We start from the raw sequence: 26,437 nt of genomic DNA, 5'->3' as shown, positions 1-26,437 counted from the left end.
TCCATCAGGTGTTCGCAAAAAAAAATAATAAGGTCGGATACTTTTCTAACAGACCTCGCACAGTCGACCTCTGTTATTCGACTGCTATGCTCTAAACCTGAAAATAGAATTTATTCCAAGTGGATTTGGTAAATTAGGTGCTACACTTGCGAACACATTTATAAGTACCGCAGAACCTACAGCATTTAAACTCATTCAAACAAATTTTGTAAAGAAACAAAAATGATCACGCTTGTGAGCACAATGTGAAAGCTGTAACAGTGTGTTGTAAAGCACAATCACAATGTGAGGACTACCAATGTGAAGGCAACCACTGCTTCATCTTGGTCACGGAGCCTAAGCGTCGAACAGCGAGTCGGCTGCTTACATGTAGCTTCTGAATATATTCAACTGAGTTCCGGAAGGCCACTTTTGAAGCAAATTTCCCAACTTCGTATTTGCCAATATATCGCCAATTGTACATTCAAGTGGATAAAAAGTCGCTGGTCACTCAATAGTAGAAAACTTTTTACGAAACAGACAATAAAGTCGCTAAATTTAGATACAATATCTCCAAAATGGAGACAATGATTACAGACCATTAACTTATAAAAAGCAATGCTGATATTGTGTTTTCAGATTTTTAGGTTAGGTGGCCCCAAGAAACAATGGATGACACAAGTCACATAAGTTAGCAGTTAGCGATACAACACTCGCAGATTTTATCCTCGAGGAAAGCTGAGCATCACGAAAGGCCGGCAACCGAGGCAGTCCTTCTGCAGCAGCAGTCTGTGAACTTGGCCACAGATTCATTCCTTCACTATTTTTGCAGCCACTATGTTGCAGCACACGTCTTCCCTCTACCATTCCACATTTTGCGGCATGAATGAAGCACAGTAAGTTAGCCATGACCCAGTTGCACTTCTGACAGCTGATCGTACAGTAGCAGTGAAGAAGCAGTAAAGGTTTCACATTCGTGCTTTTGCCTAAGGCAACGTGCAGTGTGCTGCCGAGAACACCATTTCATTCCTCTAAAGCAAACTATTCTGCAAAAACTGTCTATAGTAAGCAGAACATTAATCTACACATATACTTCACACAAGTAATCAGAATTACAAGTGCATATAGTATGCCCCATTTGAAGGCAGCTTTATTTTGGAACAGAAAGAACAACCAGAGAAGCACATTCACATTGTAAAACTAAGTCGCCCAATTACAAAGAAAGTGCGACAACGCTGTGGAAACAGATAGCGAGATAAGCAGATGACGGTAATGGTATGCTGCCATCTGCTTGTATGCAGCACAAGATAACATTCATATAAGAACATCACAGGAAGTTCACTCAAGAATTTTCACATAGCTATCCGTTGTGACACATCACGTAACTGTCAATTATTCGTCGCAGATATCAGCAGGATATGTAGTCGAACCTTGATATAATGAACACAGATATAACAAAGCAAATGTGAAATTTGGTTGAAACCCAAGATCCGAGACATCGGTTACAGTAAAACGAGTTTTCGTTCACTCAGCAGATTAAAATATGCATTCTGGTAGCAAAATGACAAATACTCAGCAAGAGCAACTTCAAATGGCATGTTGTGGATGTCCATGTGAATTTTGTCAAATGATTTGGCTTCGCATGGTTGGCCCACAGCTGACAAGGCAACATGCCAATCGTGCATGAGCCCGCCGATCACACAGTTCCATATTACCGGTCCACATAATTTAGCATCATCCACATGCCACATATTGGTACAGCAAGGCACGAACAGGCCATCAAAATCTACAGGAACATGTTTTCCAGCTCATCGGAGACATCACACTTGCATTTCTTTAGCATAGCCATGAGATATTTTTTAACCAATACAATACTCTAAACATGAGTGTCGCTATCGTGACCTCCAAGACTGCACGTGGTGCCACGCAGCCACTTCAGCCACGATTCCGCGCTTTGGAACTTTGCCTGTGCCCTCTTTTTACCTTGACCGTTTCGAAGTGTTTGTTGTAACAGTAAACCACTGTGTAAAATGTTTGTTATATCTGGGCGCAGTTTTAATAGGCAGGGTCGGAAAATCGTAAATGTAGTGAAATGTGGTCGCTATAACCGATTAATCGTTATATCTGGGACCAAGTGGGTTCGACTGTATTGTTATTGTAGGCCTAATGAATATTGAACATAACAATGGTATTCTTGCGTAGGATGCAACTTCCTTATCAAGTGGTTAAGTCATATCAATCTATAATCATCACTTTGGTTGGACACCAAATGTTATAAACACCACAACTGAAGCATGATGCAGTGCTGGGAGGGCATGGTAAAATTTGTAACAAGGGCTTTTGTTGCAGCAAAAACTTGTTAATCATTTAACCATTTATTGTTCAGACTACAATTAACAACAGTTTCACAGACTATTCTGAGATGGCATAAGGCAGGAAACTGCACAAAAATTTTAATTTGTTCATTAAAATAACAATCTCACTAAGTTTTCTGCTGCCTAAGTTCTGCGTGCTGATGCGCCGTAACATAGACTCACTATGATGCAAGAAGCTAAACTGACTCATTGTAAGGATGCATGTGAGTAGCATGGTGCAGTGAAGTTTGCGATCATGAAGATTAACATCAACCATGATGCATATGTTCTGCTACAAAAATACAAAGCGAGGTCAAATTCCCACACATCGTCATGACTTCGGTCTATATGAGAAATGGCTAACGCGTCACTATTCTGCAGTGCGATACGGTATCCCGAACACGCTTCAATGTAAATTGCAATTAGCAAGACACGGTGCTTCTGAGAAAGTTCCCGAGTTAATAACAGTTGACTACGTGAGACGAAGGGCTCATCCGAGCAGAAATTATAAATACAAACTAGATTAAAAAAATGCTTGAAACTGCTGTTGCCCCTCAGGCAACCCTTGCTCTTGTGAAATTTACATAAATAATGTAATGCACAAGAAAGCCTGACATACAATACCATGAGCCCAGCCCACGTTTTCTTTCATATGTCAAGGACCATTGTGAATGCGTCAGTCATCATCATCACTGTTGTCTCCGGCCGTTCCGCGGATAGTCTTCCGCTCGACAGTAAGCATTGGCCTGCGTTCCTTTGTGGCCTCTGTTGGGGGAATGCTCAGGTCCCCAGAATATCTGATGACGCGGGCACGGGCGATGCGCCACTCCAGCATCTCGGTGCTGAAGTCGTCGACACCGCCAAGGTCATCAAAGCCAACAATGAAGTCCTTTGACTTGAAGTCCTTGAAAAGCACAATAGTGGGGAGCACCCGAATCTTCATGCGTTCACACAGGAATGGAGCCTGCAAACAAAAACGAAGCAATGTCAGCACAATTGTCCCTATAACATTTTCTTTTCTTGCTCTGCCACCAAACCCACGCTCATTATCATGCCGTTACCAGGACGCAGTCATCCATAAGTTGAACATAGAATACATACGTTTAATGATGGGGATTTATTAGCTAAAACCATTATGAGACACGTCGTAATAGAGGACTCCGGATTAATTTTGGTCACTTAGGGTTCTTTAATATGCATGTAAATCCAAGAAGTCGAACCTCCAAGCTTCTGTTCACTAGCAATACACCAACCATAACATAGCCAACCATAACAGTTGAGAAATACTTCCGTCAAAGCCAAGGAATACTAAATCGGTGATGTCAGACTGACGTACCGGCATTGTGGCTTCAGCAAGAAAGAAAAAAAATTAGCGTTGACCTTCATTTTCTCTTTTAATCACCAACCTATTGTTCTCAAACAATACTGTATCATTCTGAACTAATTTAGTGCTTTACTTTGGTGTCCTTTTAAGTAGTCTTGCAACAACCTTCTTAAGCTAGTTTTTCTTTGCAGTTATTCGTCAAGTTAGAGAGAACCAACCACAAAAATAATTACGGAAACAGGAGCGCACAACAGACAAATAACCAATACGACCAATAAACTCCAAAATACAGACGATGTTTGTTAATCTGACCTTGACGAGAATGTTCAAACATATGACTGCTTCATTTCTAGCCTGAAAGACAACACATCCTCGAATTTAACGCACATTTGTTTTTATAACACAAAATAGGTTTCACGCCACTGAACCTGGCAATCGGAGTGATGAGGAAACCCACATCAGTTCACCTTGACATTATGGAAATTTATTTACACATGTCTATCGCTGTCAGTCTCGGACTACTTTTAATGCAATAGCATTTCAAACGAATTTCATGAACTTTGGAAGTACATAACAGAAACTATGTCCGAATATAAAGGCAGTGCAGCCTGACACAGCCTCTCAAAGCACTAGCTGTAACAAGGAAATAATGCGAGAAACTGGCACATAATGCATCTGCCAGTCGTTTCAAAGAGTGACTTTGGCAAGAGAGAAGTGTGCGTGCGATCACAGTTTAATGGTTAGATCATTGGGCTGCTGTGATGGAATACACAAGTTGGATGGATTACACAATCGGTGATGCATTTCTTTAGAGCATTACAGGGGGACTTCGCCCACTTTGGAGGTATCTAACATAAAACTTGTGTGTTGAGTGTGTGCGATAGTGCGTCACAGTGTGCACGAAATCGCAAGTTTGCAAGAGATATGGGATATGCGTCACCTTGACAACTGAAAGTGTGGAAAGTCACCTGCGACATACGCAGCTGTCAACACGTCGCAGTCATCCCAATCTAAGTATGCTATTCCACACTTACAGAGAAAGAGGTGCTAAATTCTGGTCTAGCTTTTTATCACAGTCTACAGACCACATGTCACCTTCCTTATGGTCCATTTCGTGGTATCTCACATTTTTCAAACTACTCTGCTAGAATTGAAAACAAAATGATTCCCCACACCTAGATTAACTACTTTGACATTTCGTCCTGCGATGCGTTCAATTCTCCAGAGTGCCGAAAATGTGATGCAACTCTGTTGCCACTAGCTCATATCTTTTCAGTGAACTTTCATAATTAAATCACTTAAGAATTGTGTTTTTTTAGGGGGAAGGGCTGCTTGTCAATGTTTTTGCAAGCTTACTCTCTCACTGATACCCTTGTATATGTTGCACCAAGTGATTTTTTTTTGTGTGTGTGTATGCGTTGAAATGATATGCTTGCTTGTAGGGTTAAAGGTATCTTCCTTGTATGCTCAATGTAGTAACGTTAACTGTATTTTTTACTGCTCCTGGTTTTATTTTAATTACTTCTGTTTACAATAATTGACGACACTGCGCTTACAGTATTCACACTGTTTACGTCTGATGTTTTCACTCACGGTTGCTACAGTATACCTTTTATGTCATATCTACCCCCCCCCCCCTTACTCTATGCCCTGCTTGAGCTCTGTAAGCTATTTTTGAATAAATAAATAAGTAAATAAACCCTGAAACAGGCGTGCCTCCTCGTTAAGCTATGCGAGAATTTCTGCCGCCATCTGTGTAATGATAAACTTGGTTTCGGTTATGTATCTCATTGTAACGAGTAGGCAATTGTCGGATCAATTTTCATCGAAATAAGATGCAGGTTAGAATTCAGCAATTGCACTAATCATGCACTGTGAGCTGCTGTTTTTGCTTCAAAATCTACCAAAGGCATGCGGCATGTGTGAATGTCTTTTCGGTAAAAGGCAAAATTTCGTCGATGCATTCAATCGTTTAGGACCACCAAGACAGACACTACAGCTATTTGGGTCACATTGAGGTCACGCACTTGCGTGCTTATCAGCAGCCAAGTTCAAATTATACATCAAGAGTGAATTTCAGGATCAATATTGTTTCGCGAAGAACGAGTCAGTAAGACGGGCAACTATTTACAGGATGTATTTACAACAGCGGTTGCAGCGCTGACCGGTTAGGTTCACAGCGCGAGCCCAGCTCGTTCTTCCTCTTCTTTTCTCGAGTGATGGCGCCCGCGCGCCTCGGTCAAACAATCAAATACCACACGCATGTAGCATAATCCCCTGGCGGCAGAAGCGACGTCCCGGAGCGACTAAATGTCATCACTGGGAGGGTGATACTGCTTCAGTCGTGTAACGTGCACGATATCGCTGAACTGGGAAGCAGATGGGGCGTCAGGGGCGATCTCGTATGTGACGGGAGTCACGGCACGAAGCACTCGGTAGGGGCCTGTGTAACGCGACAGCAGTTTTTCTGACAGGCCGACCTGACGCGACGGAGACCATAGAAGCACCAAAGAACCAGGCGGGAAGTGCACGTCTCGGTGTCGTTGGTCGTACAAACGCCTTTGACTCTCTTGGGAGTTCAAAAGGCGGTCACGGGCAATTTCCCTTGCGTGAGCAGCGCGGGCGACGGCATCAAGTGCATATTCACTGGTGGGTGCCGCGTGAACAGGGAGAGTTGTGTCGAGGGGCAGTGCTGGTTCTCGGCCGAACAGGAGCAAAAATGGGGAATAGCCGGCTGTGTCGTGGCGCGAGGAATTATACGCAAAGGTGACAAACGGCAGAGTGAGGTCCCAGTCTGTGTGGTCTGAAGAGACATACTTCGCGAGCATGTCTGTGAGAGTGCGATTAAGACGCTCCGTGAGGCCATTAGTTTGCGGATGGTATGACGTGGATAGCTTGTGCCTCGTGGCACAGGACTGCAGGATGTCCGCAATAACTTTTGACAGGAATGTCCGGCCACGGTCTGTGAGAAGTTGTCGCGGAGCTCCATGTAATAAAATCACGTCGCGTAAAAGAAAATCGGCAACATCTGTGGCGCAGCTTGTAGGGAGCGCTCGGGTGATGGCGTAGCGCGTGGCGTAATCTGTGGCCACAGCGATCCACCTGTTCCCAGAGGTAGAAAGAGGAAAGGGACCAAGTAAATCTAAACCAACCCGAAAGAATGGCTCCGCGGGAATGTCGATTGGTTGTAGGTACCCAGCAGGTAGCGTGGCCAAACCCTTAGGAAGCAAGCTCAAATTTAATGCCCACAGCCAGCTAGCAGGTCTCTGCGCACAAAGCCAAGCCAAGCGGTGGAAGCAATGAAGACCTCACACTTGAGAGACGTGTACTTGGATGCGTGCTACAATGTTCAGCTGCGTATCTTTTCCTACATTTTTTCACACAGATATAGCAGTGGTGTACACCTGCTCACCTTCCGGTAATCGTGAGAAAAACTGCCGTAAGTGCTCCATGTGTGACTGCTTAAAAATTTTCTATAGCTTAATTCTTTAGAAAACACTGTATTTAAAGTAGACTTGAAACTGATAACTAAACATAGCATGGCCTCACTATTAAAGGGACACTAAGGCAAATACTATGTTGATGTGCACCGTTTAAGAACCATTCCAGAAACCTCGCAATGCTTGTTTCGTGTCAAGACTTAGTTTACAAGAAAATTGCATCTGAAGGGTTCGAATACCTTTAGCGCAATTCAAATCTCCCACCACCTTACAGGGGAGTGGTGACGCTGCATACCCGATCACTTCCCTTTGCTGCCGTCGGTGAGTAAAACTGTGCCTGACAGACGGCGGTATGACTTTTTACACAAAACGCAATCAAGCAGCCATGGAGAAACCGAGTAGACAAAGCGGTGGTCAAGTGGCGTGGACCGTTCGAGCATACCGCGAAATCACATGGAAGTGGAATTATCTGCTTCTTGCAGTTTGTGCGAGTTTTGCGAGCCAGAAAGATCAACGTAGGACTACGTGATAACTAAACTACTGAAACGCGAAAGCACAGGCGGCGCAGAATCGAGCAACAAACGAAACCTTTTGACCGCCTGCGTCGTTGTCAAGGGTAATGTCAATGAAGTCTTTGTTGTAACAATGAAGTAGAACTGGAGAAGTAGCATTTTATTTCGTCTTATAATGCAATGCAATGATGGTTTTATAATGATGGATGAGTACTAGTGACTGAATTTAAATGAGGAGAGTGCCTTCGTCATCGGGCAACTGCAGTACTTGAATGTCCCAGGGGAGTCTCTAATCATGTCCTGCATTTACCTCAATTTCTCGATTACTAAGGCTCTCCGCAATAATATTGACGCCTCAGAGATTCTCAAGCACAAATTTATCACTTTAACTTGACTTAATATTTGCCTTTAGTGCCCCTTTAAAGGACGCCGTTGCGGGAATCACAGGTGGCAAAATTTTTTCAAGTCCTTCAGCTATAAGTGGAGTTATCGCACCAATATCCAGCTACAGAAGTCAAGAGGGCAAAGCCTTGGTCAAAAGATTAGTGTTGAAGACTAAGCAAACCAAAGATTTCAAATTTTCAGGAAATGGGAGCAACTTGATGGGTGACACGAACCAAAAGTTTCAATTGTTCAAGTTAACTATGTGAATTGAAAATAATTACTGAATACTCGTTCTCACCCAAAGTTTCTGCGTTGAAAAAGGCATGCAGATGCTTTTGCTGCATGACCGACCCGAACATGTCACAGGATGATAAGGTTAATCACGCCCTCAAAGGCATTGTTGTGACAACGCCTTCAATTTACTAGTGTTTACCAACGTCGCCAGCATTGATACGATCCTCAAGGAGTACCACCGTCTCGAGCATGCTCAAAGCCCCCGCCGGGTATCCCAAAACATCACACGCCTTCCCACGTCATCTTGTGACGACCTCTTTCAACAGACCTCCCGATGTGTTCCTGTATGCGCGTTGATTGACACTGGGGCGCATGTGTCCATTATGAGTGCTGCTCTTCGCCATCAGCTCAGCAAAGTTCTCACGCCTATCCAGAACCGAGTTGCCGACGGAGGGACTGTCGCTATTGTTGGCATGTGCTCTGCCCGACTCACCATTGCTCACCGACACACCATCGTTGTCTACACTGTCATCGAGCACTGCCCTCACGAACTCATTCTCGGTCTGGATTTTCTCGCCACTCATTCTGCCTTTACTGACTGTTCAGCCGGCTCAATTCGCCTTGACTTGCCTCTTCTTGTCAACCCTGTGGACCCGCCTCACAGTTGATTAAGCTGCATAAATTTGATTCGCTTACCACCTAAATCTGTGACACACGTCGACTTACTTTCCACACCAGCTGTACCTGACAGCAATTACATGGTCGCACCTAATTCTGGCCGTTATGCTTACTCATGATGTTACCGTTCCACACACTGTGCTGATAATTACTGGCAACCGCGCCTGCCTTCCCCTTGTCAATTTTGTGCTAACCACGCAAGCCCTGCGGCTGTTCGTATCAGTATTTCATTGTATTTGGGCTGTCGCTGTATAAAAAATTTGGAAACTTGCCAAGTTTAGCCTTCGGCTACATTAGAACACAATGTTCTAATGTCCATCTTCACCAATACGAAATCAACTAGTATTCCCCAGCACACACCATAAAAATCTATGACATCGCAGCAACCAGGTGCGGGAACTTAAGGCCACGTCACCACCCATTTTTCGTTTGTGTTTTTTCTGGCTAACCAAGCCTTTTGTAATGGCAAGAGGGGCTTTTTCTAGTATTGTTGAAAGGTACTTTACTAATACCACTCAACTCAATTTTCTCTTTAGTGTCCCTTTAAAGCAGCTTCAAAGGGCACTAATTCGCACCCTTCCCTGGCATTATGTAAAAAAAAGTTATCTGCTTATGAATACAGTCTTATAGCAATATTCAAGTCCCACTTATAGCAATATTCAAGTCCCACGAAAATTACATTGTTATAACTGATAATTGTTATAACCGGGTTGCACGAAAAAAAAAATCAAAATGGGGGGATGGCAGAGCTGTTGTGAGAAAACTATAATGGCGGGAAGGCTAGTGCCCTTCCCCACCACCTTCCTCCATCCGGCTGTTGATTGTGTTGACTCATTTAACTGTTTAACTCTGCTTCCTACGCGCTCCAATTACATGTAACATGGCGCGACTGTCGGCGTTCAAGAATGGCACAGCTATAACAACTGCAAAGCGGGGTCACGGGCGGCAAGTGACATGCGAGCTCTGTCGAGGCATCACCTTGGTGGCCTCAAAAAGGGTCTTTGGTTGCCGCAGCAAAAGGTTGCCACAGCAGCCTCTCCGGCTTGAGAAATCCTGAAGAAACGCCGGGACGAGATTGTCACAAACATCTCACCGCGTACTTCTCACTGGCTTGCACAAGAGAGCCCCATATCCGTCAGCTTTGCTTACTTTACGCGAAACTTGCCGACATCCTTCTCTCGCGAAAACGAAGCCCCGGAAGGACTGAATCATCTGCAGGGACTCCTGCGAGGACAACATTGAGGCAGCCTGCCCTACCGTGTCAACGCTGCCGTCGTCGCCGTTGCTATCTAATACAAGCACGTTCATGACGATTGCCTGATCGGTTAAAAGCAGTTTGTTTCCATATCAATGGCAGTACGCTTTCTTTTCACCGATAACGTAGTGCTTTTCTGATGATCAGCGGACGAATAAGCCATGTTCCGTTTCGAGTGAGTCAAACGAGGCTAAGAAACCACATGGTCCTTAACATCTTCGATACAACACAAAGACGAGCAGAAGCGCCTTAAACCGCCAGCAGAACTGCGCAGAATGAGTGGCCAGCGAGCAATCTGGGAGCAGCACCCAGCACTATCGGTGCTATTAGCGCTGTTGGCGCGATCCATTCGTGTTTCGGAGGGTGGCGCAGCTTAAAGCTATGGGCGCAGCCCGTTCGTGTTTGGAGGGATGGAAGGGGGATGAGAGAGAGGCGCATGAGGCTGGTGATGCGGAGAAGGCTGGAAAACAGCACACAGCGGCCTACAGCGGCTCTACTTTCTTTTCTTTTTTCGTTTTAAGGATTCGCATTCTATTCATTTCGGTATGGACACCCATAGCCAGACTTCATCGTTATCACCAATAGTACATCATGGGGGCATTTTAGTTTCACCATAGAAAACATTAAAAAGTTGACGGCACAGTAGCTTCTCATTGTTATAACTGATACATTGTTAAAACTGGTATTGTTATAAGTGGCTTCAACTGTATTGTCACATTGTAGTGAAAGGTGAAGAGCCAGACAGTAGCAGAACTGTGAGTAACGAAAACTAACTTTATTGGCCATATCTGTGCCCTGGAAAACATGTGACGCTCAAAGCACGACAATAGTAGTGAGCGCAGTCGTCGATCGTCGAAATCTGATCCACGGGTCAAACGGGCCAGTTGTTTATACATAACTCATCGTACGTTCGAGGTTGATCACTGGTGCTCGCAGAGGTTCCAGAATGTGTACCCCACCATTCGCTTCGCACATACAATCTGATTACAGAAAGATGAGATTTTTTTCGCTATAGAATTTGTGACAACATTCGCGAAAGGTCCGGTCTCAAACGAGCGTCTTGCGACGAGATTTGTAACAGCGGTTAGCCGATGAAATACGGTCCCCGAAAATCCATGAACAATGTAAGTGTGCCAATATTCCTGCCACTGTTGGTGCTCTTGGCCAAAACAGTAGTGCGCCGAGTCCAGAGATTTTAAGGCCGTCGTACTTTCTGAGGCACTGTGAAGCTTATGGTCGACAAAGTAATTTGTCAAAGTGAGGCAAATGGAAGGGAGACCACGTAAAATTTTGTAAGTCAGCTATCCTGTAAGGTCTGCCATAGCTGCAAAACTCTGTTCGTGACAGACATTTTAACATCCAAGTGCTGGGTGCTTGCCGTCAGTTGGGAAGCAAGATTGCTAAAGCACTGGTCAATATCACACGCCTAGAAAATCAAGCCTTCTTTCATCCTGTTTTTTTTTTCTTCTGGAGATTTAGTCCAAAAGTAGGATAGTGCAGAAAAAAAACTTTGACACATACAGTTTCTACAACAAGGCTTCTCTGCTGACCATTAACGGCTCCCTTGGAGTAAGAAAAGGCAATCTCATAAAGGCCATGCTTTTGTGTACTGCAAGCACCGGAGGCGATCGGCAGGTGCCAGATGTACCTCATGATCCTCAGGTGCATGTTGGCAGTCGGTGGGAGATACAGTGTAGACCGCTTCAACGTAAGTTTCCGGAGTCGTGAATATCCGCACTATAATCAAAGCAACAATTTCCAAGGCCCGCACATATGCAAAACATGTGCACCGAGCCGCCATGCATATGTGACAGTCGAGGAATGCGGCTAGAACGTTTGCATTCAATTTACAGTCGAATCTCGTCAATTCGAAATAATTCACGCAGCGGCGCCTCCGACAGGAATTGCTCCGGCACCGCCATAGAGTAAAAGCTCAGGAGAGACCCCTCAATGTCGCGCGCGAACAAAACAAAAAAAAAGAGAAAATATAAGAAAAAAAAAAAGCGCCGGAAATTTCACCCTCTCTCAAAGGCAAGGTCGCCGATTCTGCGCTGCGCCGGAAGATGCGTGTACGTGCCGACGTCTCAGCCACGCTACTGTAGCCACGCGTAGAAAATGGCAGTGAACCCTTCTTTCTCCTTTATGCTTCCTCTACTTTCTAGTCACATGTTGACCTTGCACGCTGCAGCTACGGCACAGAGGGAAGCAGCGGCACTGTCCCAGGCCGGCCAATGAAACTGCCCCCCCCCCCCCCACACCGGCAAACGCCCACTTCCCGATAATGGCAGAAAACGAAACTTCGGGGAGCTGGTGCTGGGCCGGCTGGAGCGGCGGCAGGCGCACGGTGACAGTCAAAAGTGAGGGAGTTACGATGGAGGGCGAGGGGAGCCACCGAAGCGGTGGAGTTGCCGAGGCGAAATCCACTTCCCTGCCGCCCTCCTCCCTCACATTCCACGGTCTCCGCGTGCCAACTTTCGCCGTGCCGTGCCGGCGCCACCTGCTCCCTGACGTTTCATTTACTGCCGTTATCGTGAAGCGAGCGTTGGCCGGCGTTGGCAGTTTCGTGGCCCTCGCTCGCTAGGCGCCGTGATATTTCACTACTCGCACTCAAGATTCTGGTTTCAGCCTCACTGGCTGTTCGTTCGCACCACGTGCCCTTCTCCTCCACTTCGTCTCTCTTTCTTCCTCAAGCACTCCTTGGGGGCGCCCGTTTGAGGGGAGAGTTCGCTGTCTCCACTGACTTCCGTACTCCCAGGCAACTGCACTGTAACCGGTATTTCGTTTCCCGCAACTGCACTATAAGCAATACGTGTATATATAGAGTGCTATGGGAAAATTAACGGGAGTCTGAAAAGACCACACTATATCCGGTCCTGCACTATAAGCGGTTACGTTATAAGTGGTCTATACTGTAGCAGTTTCTGTAGGCGTTCTCTGGTTTGTGCTGCCTTTATTGCTCGAGTGAAAGAATTGCGTGCACAATTTAACTATTTCCGTACCGCGCTCATTGGGCATCATTAGCCCTCTATCGATGGTTTGAAACGCCGCTTTCGAGACCTTCCGCAGCGCTCATGGACAGACTGCGCCATCGGAAGGGAAAGAGGAGAAACTATATTTTTGCTTTCTAAGCCGTTCGCTTTTTTCCCTGCCAGGCGGTGATCTTCAAACGCACTCCAGAGTTGCGTGATCGTCAAAGCAGAACACAAAAATGTCAGGCTTCGGAAACGGCATGCGTGCTTCGGGAGATTGCAGATATCGTGATTCCGCTGCCTCTGCAGCTGATCTTACGATACATCGAATAGCAGCAAGTCAGAGGATGCTGACTTTTCGTCGAACTTTGAGTCTGAGAGGGTCAACGACGCAAACCAGCCCGCAACATCGGCGGCCGCAGCCCGGCACGCCCAATTGCAGTGCTTGCAGTTAAATTTTTGTCGCGGAATACCTGTTCAATGAAAAATGTTGATTTTTACCGAGATAGTGCCTAGATGGCAATACATTTTGTATATCTCAGAATTTTCGTTACATTTCTTTCTTAGTAGATACCAAGCGTGTCTTTACAAACTTTGTTCAATTTTATCGCACAATCTTGATTTTATTAATTTCTTTTTTTATGACATACATCTCGTTAATAAAGCTTTTATGCGTGAAAAGTGTATTCATTTTGTTTTCTGTTTATGTATTACATTAAATATTAAGCGCAGTAGTTCCTTCAGAAAAATACATCTGCCGTAACATACAAAAAAACATCCACTTTCCCCATTTAAGGGAAAGAGTTGACTGCGATGCATGTCTATGGAGCAAGACATCCGATGCGGTTTCACACTGCCTCCGAGCAGGACCCATTGGGGACCCCGCACTTCCTGATGTCACACATTCTCTGATTATATTACAGCTGCTGTCGGTGGGAGGAGCTCAAGAGGCAGCAATTTCAAATTGACATTAGGAGTTAAAATATGCACCAAGAGCCCATTTTTCTTTTTTTTTTTGTGTATAACCTTCTTACCAGTACCTCAAGTCTTAGTTACATTGATAAGCTGAGAATAGTTGGACATCCATGTCCTGGTCCCTTTACGACTTTTTTTCTTCCTTCTTTTTGAGATCTTGGACATTTCAGTGCATTGCCAACATTACATACCCTGTCAACACTGATTTTGCAGAACCGTGTCTCGACGTGTTTCTTAGCAAGGATGGCCAGGTGCTTGTCGACAATCTTGCACCGGAAGGTGCTTTCGCGAAAGAAGTGGACCACCACGTCCTCGCTGCCCTTGCATGCCTCAAAGAACTCGGGCTCAGATGTCAGCTCTGTGTACTCGCCGTGGCCCTTCTCGAGCCACTCACGCTTCTTCTTCTCGTACTTCTTCATGGCGTCCAGGCGCTTCTGGCGCAGACCTGCAGCCAATGCACATGAACCACTTTCATTATTGCTTCCTCCAGTGACTTAATTTCCGTTTGAAAAGGCACCCGTGGAAAACAGATATAAGAGGAATAAAGATGCCAACACAGACAAAGAAGGACAGCAAATTGCAGGCTTAAAGGGGTACTGACTTGAGATTTTCGACTATTCACTTCTTGCATTAAATGAAGGTCTTAGACCTCTAGACCCTAGAAAACACAGTGACAAGTCTCGCAGCACAGCTAGTGAATGCGCCACAAAACAAAACTTTACTGTCAGAATTACGTTAGCCTACTTTGGCAAGCCTTGCTCAAGGCTACAGAACCGCGCTGCTGACAGCGCAGAGTGCGCATCGTGCATCAATCAGCGATGCCAGCACCGTCATGGAGCGGTATTCTCAGTCTTATGGCTTTCGGAGATACAATCACTTTTGCAATCCTTTGCATAACTCAGCATGTGACGCAGAGCAACAGCGCTTCATGCGTGCAGCAGCATTCCTCCAGTGCACGCTGTCGCCCGTAAACGCCAATGGCGTGAACTTGATATTATCTCTGAAAGCGATAGATTTGCACAAATTTATTTTCGGCGACACAGCTCGTAGATATGTGCATGCGATGCCAGCTGGGTGGCACTGAAACCAGCATACTTGAAGCATGGGATGCGTAATCTTGGACAATCACTCAATCACAGCCGGATGCATGGCAGCCCATGCTGCGGCCGCCATCTCAAGCGCCATAAACAGTCTGCGTCAGTGGTATGTGGATTTCTTTGTTCCTGCTGTACTTTCCTGAGCGAGCCACATACTATGCACTGCGCTAGGTATGCAAAAGACGTTGTCACACATACCGGTAGTGACATGCAGCCAGGGCACTTCAAGCGGGCGACCAACAAACAAGATCGCGGCCATGACGTGTTCCTGACCCAAGCGATCGCTTCCTGCGCTTGGTTGTCTTTGTAAATGAAAATGGTGGCGTCCATGCAAGCATAATGTGGTGGTATTTCACTCAATTTAAATGCAAAGCAAAGGCTTTTGAGCACATTTTTTAATCTGCCAGCTGTGAGCGAGTAGGTAACATGTGGGGTTACGTTCCAGCAGATTTCATTTATGCAGGATTGTAGTTCAGTGACATTTTGTTGACAAGCAGCACAAAATGCATTGAATCCTACGGGCATTCGTCGGGGATACAAAAATATTTCACTGTCGCGAGAATTTTGTAGTCAAGGGACTTCGTTATCGTGGATTTCGACTGTAATATCTTTTCTACATAATATCTTTCCTACAGCCAGTTTCGGCTTTGTTCCGAGGAGCATACTGTGTCGCGACATCATGACAGTATGCAGGAGCAGGACATTGCAATGTTTCAACACTGGCCCTCACAATGAGTAGCAGCATATGAGGAGACCAAGCAAGCAGGAGCAAGTACCACAACATGGCAACATCCTGCTCTGAATTTGAGCACATACTGTGTCACGACGTCACGACATACTACCCTCGTGGAAAGCGAAGCTGAAGCTGTCTCTACAAAATGTAATAGATTGATTTATTTAAGGCTCTCTGAGGCTTGTCACTGTTTTTTCTAAGGTTGAGAAGCCTAGGATCTCCATTTAAGGCAAGAGAATCAATACTCAAGAAGATATCATGTCAGCAGCCCTTTAAACAGAGTGAAAAGACGAGGCCGAAGAAACACAGAGGCCCAGTGCTGTACTATATCAACAGAATGTTTTTTTCTCAAAAAGATCACGCTTTTATAAGCATCATCCCCTCGCTTCTGACAAGGCATAATGTTATTTGTCGCTAAATGCAAGAACAAAAACATGTTCCTCTATGGAAGGAATCACTTGGCACCTGACACAATGCCCTTGTAAGCCTGCTGCTGGAAAAGCGCAAGTTATTTCTTGAAATTTAGCTCGGCAAGCTTGAAACCGGTGTTTCCCTTCGATTTGGTCTCGTCAAATGAAACGGCTGTAAAGAAAGGGGGAAGAGACAGCCAGCGGCATGTTTCCATCGGTCCTTGCTTGACGAGTGAAACACTATGGAACAATTAGTGGTCAGCGGCGGATGCCTGTCGCAGTGACGGCATCCATCGAGATGACACAGGTGCGCGGCTCATGACACTGCCCGATTGTACCCAACACACGGAGGGGCGATTAGAGCTGGCTGGAACTGAGCCAACAAGGGGGATGCATGACGACATGATTAGCACCCAATAGCGTACAAAGATGACCGCAAGAAGAGCGATAATCGGTGCTATTTATTTACCATGCATGCCGTGACCATTTTGACCGTTGCAGAAACCCATTTCTAAGACTATAGCCAATTGACCGTCGTGAGAAACCTTTTCTGAGCATGCATATATTCGGTAAACGTACGCGAGCCTAACGTGCCACGTTGGCAGCTTTCGTTGACGAATGACCCGCAATTACTACGCTATTGGTTTTTACAAAGATCGTATACAGTTACCAGAGTAGGACGGGAAGACACCGCATGTCAGTCACCCTGCTGCCGTAGTTTGCAGGGCCTTACTTACTGCTCATTAGTTTTCAATTGCGTCCGTTGAGGGGGGTTACGCTTTGCATAACCCCCCTCATGCACGCTCCGATGCTTTGTAACTCCGATGCTTTGCAGGGTGTAAGATTGCTTTTCATTTGTAGCCCTCTCCCTTGTTGCGTTTTTTCTTAAATGTTTTTTAGAGAGAGAAGCAAACACCTTAAACTGTGGGGGCATAGACAAGGCTCAATGCTTGAATAGCCGTCGGACAACTAGCATGACGATCCTCGAACAGGATTAGTGAATAATGTGCCAGTGAATCATACTCAAAACCACTCGGTGGCGATTGGGTTATAAATGTTTGGGGCAGGACACCGAAGGATAAAAAAAACATGGTCCCATTGCCCCAACCAAGCGTTCTGGACTCAACTTGCAGTACTATGCACCATCGGCTGTGCAGATATAGGGTCGCCCTATGTCTGCCAGTTCCAACTTGCATTTCTATGTATACATATATATATTGTAATAAATTGTAAATACATAGTGCCTTCAAGGTTCATCCGTATCCGCTTCAAATCCATCGGAAGCCTCCAGCGAACCTATCACCGCTATCCTTAGCGGCAGTACTGCTCACTTGCGTAGACCGCCTCTGGCGGTGTGTCTTGGACGCCCAAGTGGGGAAGCAACACCCGTACCCGAGAGAGAGAAGAACCTGGACCTTACTGCCCTATCAATAACAGACAGCTGTCACAGGATATCAATTCTGGCAGGGTTTCATAAAACATATTGAGCAACAGAAAACATGTTTTGTTCTATGAATGAGCAAAATTTTATAAATGTGCCAGCCGAGTGCTGCCAACCTCCGATTTCATGAAAGTTCACTTCTGAACACCAGCATTAAGAACCGTTTCTTTTCACTGCTATTGAGAAGATTCCGCTCATAAAAAGCACCGTGCATTCTATGAAACCAGAAGGTTGTAACGCACCGCCGGCACGCTCATGAAATGCTGATAATACCCGTCAAACGGCGACGACAGTGGTGGTGAAGATGGATAAGTGTTGAAAGCATTAGGGAGAACATGTCATCTTACCAATGAAATACGGCAGAATGCAAACGTTTATGGTCAGCGGTACATTGAGGGCTTTTGCATCAGCTTACCAAGTGGAAAATCACTAACTCCCCCCACCCGTGGCGAGCAATATCGCAGCGCTCACAATTTTTTAAAATTTTCATATTAACAGCGCCACTAAGCAGGTGAGGCATGGAGTTCGTGTTTTGCAGATAAGACGCCCCGATCCCAGATCATGCCCTCCAAAATTTTCAGCATGCCGCGAGCATCGCCTAATCTCAGAGGTCCAGTCGAGGAACTGCTCTGGTTTTCAAATTTGTGTGTGCTGCATCATTTGAAGCGAGTGGTAATGCTGCCATTTATCCCAGTTTTGATATCAAAAATGCCTATTTTTGTGTTGCATATGCTCATATTTCAAACATTAAATATTTCATGGAGGCTGCTTTACACTATATCTGAAGCTGGGCTCTTAAGTGGCCCAAAATTGCATTGGAGTTGGCTTTTGTAGAGAACAGACAATAGGCACGAAATCGCACCAGGAAGCTCACAATGGTGATGTACTCCTGGTTCTTAAAGGGAAACAGACATCCACCCAAATGTAGCAATTTGCTACAATGGAAACCCATCCGGGTTCCTCGAAAGAAAGCCTCGCAGTTGAAGAAAAATTCGTCCTGGTCTGGGTTCGAGACCCGAACCAGGACGAATTTTTCTTCAACTGCGAGGCTTTCTTACGAGGAACCCGGATGGGTTTCCATTGTAGCAAATTGCTACATTTGGGTGGATGTCTCAGTTTCCCTTTAATTACTTATCTCCACCTAGCGGATTTCCGGTGAACTATTACGTCATACACTTGCCTTTGCTTTGAGTTGTCGACAAATTCGACTTCGCCCTGCGATCTGCTAGCCGCCTGGTTAGCTCAGAAGGTAGAGCGGCTGCCCCGGAAAGGCGGTGGTCTCGGGTTCGAGTCCCGGACCAGGACGAATTTTTCTTCAACTGCGAGGCTTTCTTTCGAGGAACCCGGATGGGTTTCCATTGTAGCAAATTGCTACATTTGGGCGGATGTCTCAGTTTCCCTTTAATTACTTATCTCCACCTAGCGGATTTCCGCTGAACTATTACGTCACTCCTGGTACTGCTGCACACTGGTGGGAATCGTCCACATGACCTTTTATTCTGATTGGGTCAGGTACCACTACACAGCACATATTATGCGATAGACGAAATTGCAGTTGAACACACTAATCTTTCACATCACCGAGCGTAGCGCAGCTCGGGTAGCCAGGCACGCGCAAGAAGGAGAGGTCAGCAGAAAAGTGTGATAGTGAGCTGATGCTTTTTGTGTTCACAGCTTTTTGTCTTGTCTTCTCCTACCAAAGAAATAAAATTGAATTGAATTGAAATTAAATTGAATGCTTCTGCACAGGTGTGCAGCTACGCACGCCGGTAAAAAAGACCAGTGCTGCTCGACGACTTATTCGATGCGGGGACGCAGGAGTTTTGAGTGCGCCGGCAAGCGAGTGCCGAACCCCGCGGAAAGCGATGTACTCGGCTCGCGATGGTCAGGTATTTTTTTGGTTTTGGAGACGAATCTAATTCATTATATCCATTGGCAGGACAATTTCACTTCGTTCAAAGCAGGTTTTAAATACATGGATCTTAACGAGAATTTCATTTACTTCGTTATATCCGTCATTTCGTTATAACGAGGTTCGAATGTATTCTTAACCCCTCTTGGAGATATGGCTTTTTGCGAGTGCATGTGACTCGGCACTGGACACGTTTGACATTATGAGTGTAGTGCGCGAGACAGTGCTGTGGTTGGTGATGAAAAAGAAGAGGCCGATAAAAAGTGCGTGAGCGGAGGCAAATTCCATGCTGAATAGAAGACAACGTCGACGAGCGTCCGGCTCGTCAAGGTAGATAAAAAAAAGTCAATAATAGGAAAGGAATCCAATCAGAAGGAGCCACGGATTCTCAGGGGCCAATCAAAAAAAGACGAATCGGCCAGAGCGGCAGAAAAGCAAGGCGCACTGGCAGAGAGTTGGGGAGTCCCAGGAAGCGGCGCCAAGCGAAGGTTGGCCACCGGAGTGGGAGTTAAAGACAGGCCATTGGGTTCCGGGCCCGAGCCTCCAGGACTTCACCCGGCCCGGAGCCTCCTGCCAACCGTTCCCGGGCGCCGCCACCCTACCCAATCACGGACCGATGCCCGAGGCCGGCAAACTCCTGCGCCCGTGCCGCCTGCGTCTCCTCTCCAAGCTGGAGCTGCCGTGCTCTGGTCGCCCGTACAACCACATCAACTTTCTGGTGAGATCAACAATGCTTCTTTCATCGCCTCGTCTCCGCTTCTCCACGTCGAACTGTTGTGCATACTAACACGTGTGATCTGCCCAAACTTGCGTGCTGTCGGTACTTTTGTAGCTCATAGTGTTTGTTTCTTGCTGCGAGTCTTTCATTGTTTGTTTGCTTTGAGTTTCTTTTTACACTAGTTCTATGAAAAATTTTTCGCGTTTCTGACAACGGCTTTGTTCTTGATTTGGGTTCTCGGAGGCTCCACCTCCGGGAACCATCTGATACGATAAAGAAAAGAACCTGCATCACAGGCGTCTACTGAGCAATAGCGTTTCTACAGGGCTAAGCACATTGTCTTGGTACGGCATCAGGAATGTTGTTGCCAGTGCATATGGAACACTGTCACCCGCAGATGCCGACGCACCTGGTACTGAGAGAAATCTCGGAAGAGTGATCATAACCCAGAAATTTATCAACGGAGAATAGGGCCGTCTTCCAACAAATCCCCTGGCAAAGCCAAATCGTCATGCTGTGTCTGCTGGGCGCTACCAAAACCAGCATGCTTGAATCAGGGGGTTGTATTCTCAGACTACGACATTCAGTTCTCCACCGTGGCTAGAAGCTTGGCAGCCTGCGGACTTCTTTGTTTTCGCGGCACTTTGTTAATGTCATTAACATTCTTCGGGAACTTCGCCCACTTGCGGTATGTATGATGTATGCCTGTATCTCACCTCTTTCACGCCAACTTGGACCACGGGATAGGTGCAACAGGGCATGTTTCTCTGGCTGTGAGCATGAACAGACGACTTGGAGATTGACAACTTGGGTCATTGTGCGTGTGCGGGCATGCGACACTAGGTATGCAAACAATCTTGGCTAATTCTCCACAATGGTTATCTGCTACTGGATGGATGCCCGGATAAAAAGCACAACAAGAGGAAAGAGGTGAAGAATCTGGCGATTGAAAATTGAAGTCCGCTTTATGGAAGTGAAAGAGCCGGCATCAAAAGCAGTTGATCGTGGAGAAAGGAGTGAACAGAATGAGACCAGGGCATGCATTGAGAGAAGAGCATTGTGCTACTATACAGAAAAGAGAAGATGATGTCGGAAACAGGAAATTCAAGCCGGCTACATAAAAGTGAGGAATTTGACCAAACAGTGTGTCTCACTACACTGCTAATCGCATTAACATTGACATTCATCGCAAGGTGGGTCCTGCCAGAATTTTTTTTTTCTATGCACACTACATGTCAACTCCAACGCATGCTGAGCAACAGATTATGCATGCACTACACTTAAACGCACTAGAGGCACTACACATGGCATGCAAATCGGCGTCACTTGTCAGTGTAGGGCAATAGTGATTTGGCCGTGCCGTTTGTAAGGGGCAATCGACAAACAAGATGACAGCCCATGATGTGTTTTCAGCACTTGCAATCACTTCCGGCACTTTGCTGTTTTAACAGTGAAGCTGTTTAAGCTGGAGGTAGTCCGGTGGTGTACGCAGAAAACTCCTCTGCCTGGCGATGACGTCACAGGCGTCGCCTAGCAACGGAGCACCACCTCCTCACATACATACTACTTCGCCGAGCTGGGGGAGAGAGAGCTGAGAGAGTGAAAGCAGAGTATAAAAATAGGATCATGCAGCATAGCGGATGTGAGGTGGAGAGGAGGAGTGAGGCAGGTGGCACTGGGACGCGTAGAGCTGCTGCCGACGCTGACTGCGTTTCCTTGCATTCGCGCCAAACGCGCCCGGTGTCCGTGACTGCAGCCGATGCCTCTAGCGGCGGCTCGGCAGGTTCCGACCAGAGAACTGGACACTCGTCGTTTCCGAAAGACTGAACTGAGAGCAAAGGAAGCTGAAACCAAGCGTCTTGCCTAACCTCCGCAGCAGTGCCGCTCACTGCTCCGCCGTAGCTCTGCCTAGCTTCTCCCCACAGCCGCGCGGGGGCAAAACTAGGAAATGACGTCACTCCAGAATATATAGGTTCCGCGTCGCCGAGACACACTTTGTCTCGTGAGTTTGCGCCGAGCACATGGATCGTCCGAAGAAGATAGTCATGCCCGAAGAAAAGGAGGAGCGGCACGAAAAGCGCAGCGCTGCCACTCTAGAGCGACTCCGAAGACTTCGCACCGATACAAAGTTTCCCAGCATCGCCACCTAAAGCCTAGAAAAGCCAAGCTAATAGAAAGGAAAGTTAAAGCTATGAGAGAATCAAGTTAAAGCTAATGAAAAGGCCAAGTTAAAGCTAGGGAAGGGCCACCAGCTTTGCTGTTTGCTCAGACTTCGCACCACTAGTGTGAAGCTGCCCCCATTTTTTTGGAAACAAAAATAGCAGTGGCCATGGAAGCACGCTGCGGTGGCAATTTATGCAATTTAAGTAGGCAGAAAAAGCATTTGGGAATTTTTTCGACTCTGTTAGCATTACGTAGGTAGCTAGTATGGGGACTAACATTCTGACAAATTTCATTATAGCGGGACTGCAGTTTAGAGACGTTTCGTTGTCAAGAGATATGAAATGCATTAAATCAAATGGGCACTCGCCGGGATACAAAAATAGCATTTCACATTGCCTAGGGTTTTCGTTATCATGGAGTTCGACTGCACTAATTTCTCAGATCTTGTCTTCTTAGATGAGATCACATTGCGAGTTGGAACATTGCTGCCACTGTTATCTAAAGCCCCTCCATACACATTTCCACCGATCAGCTTAAGTACCGCAAACCTACACTCCTCCTTTGTGCACCTCTCTCGCTCATCCCTTCAGCTTCCGGCATCAAGCAGAACTTATCGTCGTCCCAGTTTTCGGCTCCGAGTGGAAGCGATGTCATTTGCAATCTGCTACAGCTGAAAACGGGTGCCAAGTGCGCAACAGCAGTAAAAGGGGAAAATTTCAGGAAGTGGAAATTGTGAAAGTACCGGAAAAGAAAACTCTGCAAGAGGTAATTGAGGAAGCAGAATTGCTGTGAGCGACAAATCATGGAATGGCGGTGCACATCAAAGGTTGGCGCGACTTAGTAAAAGCGGTGGTGGCATGTGGATGAAGGGGCTTTACTGTCACCAAGACAGAAGTACAAGAAAAAAAAAAAACAGTTGCATGCTGTAGAGTAAGTGCATTTCAGAGCTGAAAGTTGTGGGAATGACCGAGAACTGTGAACTGAAGCAGTTTTTGCATCAGACAAGCCGGGTTATGTCTAAAGCTCGATTTCAGGGCAACAACGAAGTGAAGAATTCCCACTGGGTCACCTGTGTGCATAGTGGGAGGCATGAACTTGCCAAGAAGGATGACCTTGCACGAGCTCCAATGCGTTCTGATGCAGTACCCAAGTTTACGAGTAAAGTTTATGGGGTGATAGCAGAAATATTTTTACAAGGAAAGGTGTGGCAACTGGACGCTTAGTGCAAGACGACTGCTGCAAATGCTTTTCACCTGAACCAACTGGTGATGTACTTTTTTGTAGCCAGAATTTGTGTGTACTCTATATGCAAGTGAAAGCGGAGGCATTAAACGATTGTTCTTTCTAACAGTAGCTTTCACAATAATGCAGTGCCCTGTTATAAGAGAGCCACGGGATGTAGGCGTTACTAGTATAGGCCAGTTCGGTTCGGTGTGCCATTCGGAGTGTCCGGCTGGGCAGCGTTGGCAGCTTTATTAGGCTAGGCTGGTGCACACTACTAAGTATTACTGCAAAGCATGCCAGGTCTAAAAAGCAGCATGAATTTCATAAGTAACCAGAATGTTCAAAAACCATATGACAAATTGTTGTGTGTTCTTCCTTTCGGATACCGGTGTTAGGAACAAACTATTTCTCAGAGAAAAACTGAAAAGGCCTACTACAGCACCTTGACGGCTTGGCAACAAATAATCTTTTTCTTATTTATTATTTACAGTACTATTGTAGTAAAACTAAATGTCATAGAGGGTAAGAGCTACAGAGATAAAGTTAAAAAAATATGCACCCCCCATTATAAACTTCAATTAAATATAGCATTAGCTAATTACATTTATTCATCAACACAGACATTTCAAGCTATCGCAAAGTAATAACAGTTACAGAATGCACCATTCAACAATCTGGTTTTAATATCATGTGTGGTTAACTAACACAGGTTTATATAGAGCAGGGTTACTTAAAATACTACTGCCGGCATGCCATTTCAACCACTGCATGTTCTAAGTAAAAGATTTTAGGTCATCAACTTATTAGCCAGATTATAATGTAGCAGCAAAAACAGAGCTTGAGGATCTCGGGCGTCTTAGCCACGTCTACCACTCGTATGGAAAGTGACCGTGAGGCGCCCGTGTTTTACTCTTAGCAACTGTCTCTCGAGAAAGACCGCTTCAACGATGCTACGATCGGCTACGCACCTTCAAGGTCCTCATCGGCCATTTTGTCGAGTTTCTCAATCTCCGCATCTATTTGCTCTTCAATCACTTTGGATACCTCCAAGACATTCCTGGCCACGGCCGCCTGGATGTTGACAGCCATCTGTGAACAGTAAGAGAACAGGCACGTCAAGTGTGTGCATGTGCTTTTACAAAGGGAGCCTGAAGTGCTACAGCATGGCTTCCGAACACGTCTAGTTCTCCTCTGACACATCAGTCCACCATCAAGTGCATGAAATTGGGCCATGTTATCATTGTTCAGTTATCTGATTGTGATTGACACAGACACAATAGAAATTGGGCCAAGGATAATGAAAACTATATAATAAGAGTAATAATAATTGTAAGCAAACAAAAAAAGGTAGAAATAAAGAAAAAAACACCAGACAGCGACCTGCATTAGCTGTTATTTTAAGACAGACATGACAACATTTGCGTCACACGGCAGATGCTTGATAGGGCACACCATCATCGTTTCGGAGTGGTGCCAGCTGTTCACAACTACGAACAAAACAAACACAAGCATATAGGCATGCAGCCTGCAGCCAGGTAAACAACACAACAAATATCAGAAGTGCTGTTAGAAAATGTTCAGTCTTTAACAGTGAGGTATAGCAAGAGAGCTCTCACTTGAGGCAGTGCGTGGCCTTACCAACGCATGAACAGCAACGACGACAACGACCACGGCTAAAGAAATTGGTGCGGGCATGCTGACCCCACGTTCGATTACCCCAACGGCTTTACTAACACCGGTGTCCCCGGGGGCATCTTCGATCGCGTTCGAGCTCGATACGGGTCAAATTTCTTGATGACCATTGGCTCCCTTCCTGAGCCAGCGCAAAGGAGCCAATCGCGATTGAGAAATTCGATGCCCGTCGGGCTCGATCACGCAGTTCGCTGTATTATAAGCATCACGTTGAAAAGAGTTCCCAGATACAACCACAATGCAACCGCTATAAATGTTACACCTGAAGCTGGTGCTAACGAATTAATGATAAGCTGTGTTTGAGGATGCAAGGGGACATATTTAATTTAAAAACAAAAGAAGATGCATACATTTGATACCGTACGTGTTTCAGCAGATATACGGGAGTCGTCTTGCGAACTACCGCTTAATTAACAAACGAACATTCATACACGTGTGCACCGCAACCATCGCGACAAATAGGGCATAATTTAACTTTTGTCGTCGAGTGCGCATTGGGCGTGGGCGACCCACGTTTGGCGGGTGACAGGTGCTGCAAGAAACGATCGGCCAACAGAAACGACGTAAATATGCTGCTACCGATTGCAACGAGATAGCAAGTAAATAGCAAAACTCGGCCTTACCTTGAAACAGTAACGCAAATCAAGCACAATCAATTAAATTCAGTTCAGAAGCTTACACTTAACTGCGCACGTACTTCGCGATGACGGACCTCGAATTCACAGCGGCGGTCAGTAAACTCGTCTACGGATGGCTGAGTGTCTTTAACACAGCGGCGCTGTTGTGGCTAAACACTTAAGCATTTTAATAATTCAAAAGCCAAAAACAAATAACAACATTACAAAAAACAATGATTCTTACTATTCACAGCTGATAAGTATTTTTTTTCTGCCTACTTTGTTTTTAATAGGTGGTCCTCTGTACCTAAAATGCGGATCTTAAA

General features: G+C 45.8%; 1 protein-coding gene across 3 annotated transcripts; it reads right to left on the bottom strand.

Moving 5' to 3' along the window:
- Positions 1–1,102: 1,102 nt before the first annotated feature.
- LOC119457889 (thioredoxin domain-containing protein 9-like) lies at positions 1,103–26,244 on the bottom strand. Of its 3 annotated transcripts, none has more exons than XM_037719653.2 (4): positions 26,118–26,244; positions 24,771–24,891; positions 14,296–14,549; positions 1,103–3,297 (listed from the first exon to the last, which is right to left on the bottom strand). In XM_037719653.2, exons 2-4 carry the CDS (start codon positions 24,889–24,891, stop codon positions 3,010–3,012), a joined length of 663 nt encoding a protein of 220 aa, XP_037575581.1. In that variant the 5' UTR covers positions 26,118–26,244; the 3' UTR covers positions 1,103–3,009. The 3 variants fall into 3 exon arrangements, with proteins under 3 accessions (XP_037575581.1, XP_049526463.1, XP_049526464.1); XM_049670506.1 differs by having other exon boundaries at positions 26,174–26,244; XM_049670507.1 differs by lacking the exon at positions 26,118–26,244 and adding an exon at positions 25,845–25,867.
- Positions 26,245–26,437: the final 193 nt, after the last annotated feature.

This window comes from Dermacentor silvarum, chromosome 7, assembly GCF_013339745.2.
Source record: "Dermacentor silvarum isolate Dsil-2018 chromosome 7, BIME_Dsil_1.4, whole genome shotgun sequence".
Lineage (NCBI taxonomy): Eukaryota > Metazoa > Arthropoda > Arachnida > Ixodida > Ixodidae > Dermacentor > Dermacentor silvarum.
This window is presented reverse-complemented; position numbering and strand designations above follow the sequence as displayed.